The sequence below is a fragment of the Engraulis encrasicolus genome, chromosome 12 (genome assembly GCF_034702125.1).
Source record: "Engraulis encrasicolus isolate BLACKSEA-1 chromosome 12, IST_EnEncr_1.0, whole genome shotgun sequence".
Classification (NCBI taxonomy): Eukaryota; Metazoa; Chordata; class Actinopteri; order Clupeiformes; family Engraulidae; genus Engraulis; species Engraulis encrasicolus.
Window position 1 is genome coordinate 56000428 of NC_085868.1, and position 7500 is coordinate 56007927.

Genomic DNA, 7500 nt, shown 5'->3' on the forward strand with positions numbered 1-7500 from the left:
GCGTTTTCGTTGCGAACTGGATTAAATAATGTTAAAGTGGCTATCGTGACACGTGACCTTTGATTTTTTTTCTTCAACCAATTTCGGGTCGTTCTTCCAGCTACCTCCCGAGGTCGCGCTTTCCGCGTTTGGTCTTTTGTTTAGTGCCTACGCATGGGTCAAACTTTGCGTGGAGCTGCGCATGTTTACCGCCAAGTTCTTTTTCTATAAATACCAAACCTTGCGGTGAACTTGGCGTGCGCAGTCTTTTGTGCGTACGCACCCGTTATAAATGAGGCCCTTGGTCAGGGCCCTAGGCAATTGCCTAGGTTTGCCTAATGGAAAGTCCGCCTCTGGTGCTAGTGGGCCACCATAGATATGATGCAACGTTGAGTTCCTCCTACCACAGATATTATGTAATGTAATGCAGTGTTATTGAACTGACATAGACGTCCACAGCTCCTTTTACCAACGGTGTTATGTAATGTTATTAATGATTAACTAGATATTAGATGCTAATGTAATACAGTGCTATTGAACTACCAAAGATATACACAGAATGATGGGTGCCTTAAACTACATACAGTATATGTATGATTCAATATTAGATATTACAGGGTTTTTTCCTGTTCATTAAAGCACATTTTTAAAGTGTTTAACTAAACTTTATTATTTAAAAAAACATATGCCTGATGAAGATCAAGGGTGATCGAAACATTGCTTTTTAAATAATAAAGTTTATTTTTGGAGCTTATCAGCAGTGTGCAGACCTACCTTTTTCAACTGTCTGACTTTTTTGTCGGGTACGTGCAACAAGTGTTTTTGGATGTAAGCACCCTACCCAAAACTTATATCGAAGGTTACAAACAATGTATATCGAAGGTGACATTTGCATTTCCTGATTTTAGTGTTTGTTTTGTTATTTCCTGTCCTGCAGAGGACGAATCCCGAGGATACACGTTCTGATTGGACAGAACAACAAGACCCGCCCCCCGGAGAGGGAGGCGGAGCCTCTGGGTCTGATTCGTCCAATCAAGCTCACGACACATCTCATGAACATCAGCAGGTTTGTGGAAACACACACGCACACGCACACGCACACACACACAGACACACACGCACGCACGCACGCACGCACGCACGCACGCACGCACACACACACACACACACGCACACACACACACACACACACACACACAGAGACAGACACACACACACACACACACACACACACACGCAAGCACGCACGCACGCACACACACACACACACACACACGACCAGGCACATTCACACACACACACACACACAAGCACGCACGCACGCACGCAGGCACACACAGACATACACACAGGTTTCAATCAACTTGCCTTGTCTTCTGTGTGCGTGTATGTGTGTGTGTGTCTGTGCGTTTCCGTGTGTGTGGTTGTGTGTGTGTGTGTGTGTGTGTGTGTGTGTGTGTGTGTGTGTGTGTGTGTGTGTGTGTGTGTGTGTGTGTGTGTGTGTGTGTGCAGGTGGAGAGTGAGGAGGAGAGGGCTCATCGTCGGCGTATGTGGGAGGAAGGACACGTGGATTACCTCGGCAAGGACGCCTTCCAGAACATACGCAAGAAACTGGACCGCTTCCTACACTAGACACACACACACACACACACACACACACACACACACACACACACACACACACACACACACACACACACACACACACACACACACACACACACACACACACACACACGCACGCACACACACACACACACACACACACACACACACACACACACACACACACACACACACACACACACGGATGTGTGCATAAACACACTGATACACACACCCAGACACAGCCACACACACACACACATTCACATCAGACACACACACATAGAGACATATTTCGGTTGATACTGTATCAATAACCTACCTACCTGTACTCTGTTACATTTTATACTCTGAATCTAATTTCAATTAATTGCTTCACTGTCTTATTGAATAGTATAATGTATCGTAACCTGACTCGGGCTAGCTGGTATGTTTTGCTTTCCTCTTCCCGATTCTGTCTGGATGTGATTGGTCAATGGTGCTCCTCATCAAACATCCTTCTATGTGATTGGTCAATGGTGCTCCTTATCAAAAATCCTTCTATGTGATTGCAACCTGTCAGTGTTGGGCAATTTACTCAAAAACTTTAATGCATTACTGATTACATGTTACTGTCTTTTCAAAATAATCCCTTACACTACAATAATACTATATTTAAAATGTAAGGCATTACACTACTTTTGCATTATTTAAGTTACTTTCGACAAAAGTCAATGTAGGCCTAAATATGGATCTGGTAATGCCTTTCATTACTTCATTACAGCAAAAAGTAATGCATCACAGTAATTAATTACAGCTGAGAATGACAGTAGGATGGGAGAGCCAGAACGCCGCCCATCTATGGAAAATCCCAGCCGGCAAACCGTATACTCATTTGTAAAGAAATAGTTGTGATTGTGATTTTCACAAGCATGACGAGACTGACCCGCCCTCATGTGTAGTTTGGTGAAATGCATAACTCGGGTTACAAGGCACAGGTTACAGGTTATTTACTTGTAGTAGGCCTACTGTATATGGTATTGTGTGCAGTGCATGGTATGATGATATGGGGGTAAATCAACAGATGTTTAGCAGATGTGTATTCTGTCCTACAAAGCAAAAAGGCATTAACTGTGCAGAGCTCCAAACTAAGTAAAACTGAGTAAAATTACTTGAAATTGAAGTAGTTATGAGTAGATTAATGATTAATATTTAATGAGTGTCTGTTTTGTTACTTTGTTTTCACTTTTTTTGTAAATCAATCATTTTATATAACATATACTCTTTTTGTCATTACAATCATATGAAGTCATTGTCAACAACAATGCAGTTACTGTATTTTGCTTTGTAGGGTAGTATATTGTGATGATGACATTGTAATTCAATGTTGACCTCAGTGATGATTAAATATAGTTTATGAAAAGCATATACTATGTGTTTACAAACTGCATGTATGTATCGCATTTCTACATCTTGGTAAATAAAGAACAAATGAATGACTAAACACCTCATTATTTAAACACACACACATGCTCAAACACACGCAGGCACACACACGCATTCACGCACACGCACACACACACACACACATTCACATCAGACACACACACATATAGACACATATTTCGGTTGATACTGTATCAATAACCTACCTACCTGTACTCTGTTACATTTTATACTCTGAATCTAATTTCAATTAATTGCTTCACTGTCTTATTGAATAGTATAATGTATCGTAACCTGACTCGGGCTAGCTGGTATGTTTTGCTTTCCTCTTCCCGATTCTGTCTGGATGTGATTGGTCAATGGTGCTCCTCATCAAACATCCTTCTATGTGATTGGTCAATGGTGCTCCTTATCAAAAATCCTTCTATGTGATTGCAACCTGTCAGTGTTGGGCAATTTACTCAAAAACTTTAATGCATTACTGATTACATGTTACTGTCTTTTCAAAATAATCCCTTACACTACAATAATACTATATTTAAAATGTAAGGCATTACACTACTTTTGCATTATTTAAGTTACTTTCGACAAAAGTCAATGTAGGCCTAAATATGGATCTGGTAATGCCTTTCATTACTTCATTACAGCAAAAAGTAATGCATCACAGTAATTAATTACAGCTGAGAATGACAGTAGGATGGGAGAGCCAGAACGCCGCCCATCTATGGAAAATCCCAGCCGGCAAACCGTATACTCATTTGTAAAGAAATAGTTGTGATTGTGATTTTCACAAGCATGACGAGACTGACCCGCCCTCATGTGTAGTTTGGTGAAATGCATAACTCGGGTTACAAGGCACAGGTTACAGGTTATTTACTTGTAGTAGGCCTACTGTATATGGTATTGTGTGCAGTGCATGGTATGATGATATGGGGGTAAATCAACAGATGTTTAGCAGATGTGTATTCTGTCCTACAAAGCAAAAAGGCATTAACTGTGCAGAGCTCCAAACTAAGTAAAACTGAGTAAAATTACTTGAAATTGAAGTAGTTATGAGTAGATTAATGATTAATATTTAATGAGTGTCTGTTTTGTTACTTTGTTTTCACTTTTTTTGTAAATCAATCATTTTATATAACATATACTCTTTTTGTCATTACAATCATATGAAGTCATTGTCAACAACAATGCAGTTACTGTATTTTACTTTGTAGGGTAGTATATTGTGATGATGACATTGTAATTCAATGTTGACCTCAGTGATGATTAAATACAGTTTATGAAAAGCATATACTATGTGTTTACAAACTGCATGTATGTATCGCATTTCTACATCTTGGTAAATAAAGAACAAATGAATGACTAAACACCTCATTATTTAACACACACACATGCTCAAACACACGCAGGCACACACACGCATTCACGCACACGCACACACACACACACACATTCACATCAGACACACACACATATAGACACATATTTCGGTTGATACTGTATCAATAACCTACCTACCTGTACTCTGTTACATTTTATACTCTGAATCTAATTTCAATTAATTGCTTCACTGTCTTATTGAATAGTATAATGTATCGTAACCTGACTCGGGCTAGCTGGTATGTTTTGCTTTCCTCTTCCCGATTCTGTCTGGATGTGATTGGTCAATGGTGCTCCTCATCAAACATCCTTCTATGTGATTGGTCAATGGTGCTCCTTATCAAAAATCCTTCTATGTGATTGCAACCTGTCAGTGTTGGGCAATTTACTCAAAAACTTTAATGCATTACTGATTACATGTTACTGTCTTTTCAAAATAATCCCTTACACTACAATAATACTATATTTAAAATGTAAGGCATTACACTACTTTTGCATTATTTAAGTTACTTTCGACAAAAGTAAATGTAGGCCTAAATATGGATCTGGTAATGCCTTTCATTACTTCATTACAGCAAAAAGTAATGCATCACAGTAATTAATTACAGCTGAGAATGACAGTAGGATGGAAGAGCCAGAACGCCGCCCATCTATGGAAAATCCCAGCCGGCAAACCGTATACTCATTTGTAAAGAAATAGTTGTGATTGTGATTTTCACAAGCATGACGAGACTGACCCGCCCTCATGTGTAGTTTGGTGAAATGCATAACTCGGGTTACAAGGCACAGGTTACAGGTTATTTACTTGTAGTAGGCCTACTGTATATGGTATTGTGTGCAGTGCATGGTATGATGATATGGGGGTAAATCAACAGATGTTTAGCAGATGTGTATTCTGTCCTACAAAGCAAAAAGGCATTAACTGTGCAGAGCTCCAAACTAAGTAAAACTGAGTAAAATTACTTGAAATTGAAGTAGTTATGAGTAGATTAATGATTAATATTTAATGAGTGTCTGTTTTGTTACTTTGTTTTCACTTTTTTTGTAAATCAATCATTTTATATAACATATACTCTTTTTGTCATTACAATCATATGAAGTCATTGTCAACAACAATGCAGTTACTGTATTTTGCTTTGTAGGGTAGTATATTGTGATGATGACATTGTAATTCAATGTTGACCTCAGTGATGATTAAATATAGTTTATGAAAAGCATATACTATGTGTTTACAAACTGCATGTATGTATCGCATTTCTACATCTTGGTAAATAAAGAACAAATGAATGACTAAACACCTCATTATTTAACACACACACATGCTCAAACACACGCAGGCACACACACGCATTCACGCACACGCACACACACACACACACACACACACACACACACACACACACACACACACACACACACACACACACACACACACACACACACACACACACACACACACACACACACACACACACACACACATTGTATTTTTGCACACACCACACAAGTGCTGCTTCAGGTAACACTGGGTGAATAAACAGTTCAGTCTCTTCAAACTGTTCGAAGCCACTTTAATCAGCCAGACGTCTGTACAGGGGAGGTAAAGAGTTCAGTCTATAGTGTTAAATATGAGGAGGTTAAGTGTTGAGTCTATAGTGTTAAATATGAGGAGGTAAAGAGTTCAGTCTATAGTGTTAAATATGAGGAGGTTAAGTGTTGAGTCTATAGTGTTAAATATGAGGAGGTTAAGTGTTGAGTCTATAGTGTTAAATATGGGGAGGTTAAGTGTTGAGTCTATAGTGTTAAATATGAGGAGGTAAAGAGTTCAGTCTATAGTGTTAAATATGGGGAGGTAAAGAGTTCAGTCTATAGTGTTAAATATGGGGAGGTAAAGAGTTCAGTCTATAGTGTTAAATATGGGGAGGTAAAGAGTTCAGTCTATAGTGTTAAATATGGGGAGGTAAAGAGTTCAGTCTATAGTGTTAAATATGGGGAGGTTAAGTGTTGAGTCTATAGTGTTAAATATGAGGAGGTAAAGAACTTCCACAGAATAAGCCTCAGGATAACATTATAATATTTATCCAAGCATCTCACTAACATTATAATATTTATCCAGGCATGTCATGATAACATTATAACGTTTATCCAAGCATGTCTTGATAAAATTATAATGACATTATTATAGATTATATTATTATATGACATGGCCACTAGGGGTCAGACGTGAACTCTGGCTGCCTTGTTCTGGGTCCATGCTATGGCATGACATGGCCACTAGGGGTCAGACGTGAACTCTGGCTGCCTTGTGCTGGGTACATGCTATGGCATGACATGGCCACTAGGGGTTAGACGTGAACTCTGGCTGCCAGAGCCGTATATAGAGAGAGTCTGGCCAACTCGAATCATGGCGCCATTTTCGTTCCCCACGGCGAGGATTCTACAGTGTAACCCTATGGGCAGCATACCGTCAAAATCGCTGGATCTAAAATACAAATAAGGCTTCATAGACCATCAAACTTGGGTTGTAGTATTATCAAGATCCCAACATATGAAAACAAACGTTAACAAGTTCGTTCGTATAGAAGGGGTTTGCTTAAAAGAGGGTTTTGTCGGCATAGTTTTGATGTGCTCAGCAGTGCATTCAAGCGTTGCCGAGTTGTTGTTGCCTAGGTACAGCCAACGTCAAAGTCGATATTTAAGTAATGTACATAAATAGCCTAATATTCACAACGATGATCAAGTTCATGTACAGGGACCCTGGTGATACTTGCGCCAAAGTTTCACGTTGTGTCGAGATTTAGTAGTTTAAAAATAACGATGTGCTCAGCAGTGCATAATCAGGATTGCAGGTCACTGTATGAGTCTGGATGCTCGTAGCAGTCTGGATATTCATAGTATGAGACTGGACGTGAGTTTAAACCGCAGGGGGAAAGGACCTTATTAGCGCGACAGAAATAATAACTTGGTGGGCAAAGTTATGTTTTCACAGTATAGCATACTTACAGGTGCCAATTAAGATTTGACAAGCTAATTTCAAGTTATGACAGAAACATAACCCCATGCCATCATCATGACTATTTATTTCTTTCAAAAGTAATTGTTAACAAAAGT

The 7500-nt window shown here is 39.2% G+C and overlaps 1 protein-coding gene across 1 annotated transcript in view; it reads left to right on the plus strand.

Annotated features, from left to right (window-relative positions):
* LOC134459636 (glycogenin-1-like) overlaps positions 1-1639 on the plus strand; it is a 14522-nt gene extending 12883 nt beyond the window's left edge. Inside the window, exons 8-9 of the mRNA XM_063211982.1 lie at positions 917-1045; positions 1492-1639. Of these exons, the coding sequence (XP_063068052.1) occupies positions 917-1045; positions 1492-1611 (249 nt within the window). The 3' untranslated portion in view covers positions 1612-1639. The remainder of the gene's footprint in view (positions 1-916; positions 1046-1491) is intronic.
* The last annotated feature ends 5861 nt before the right edge of the window (positions 1640-7500 follow it).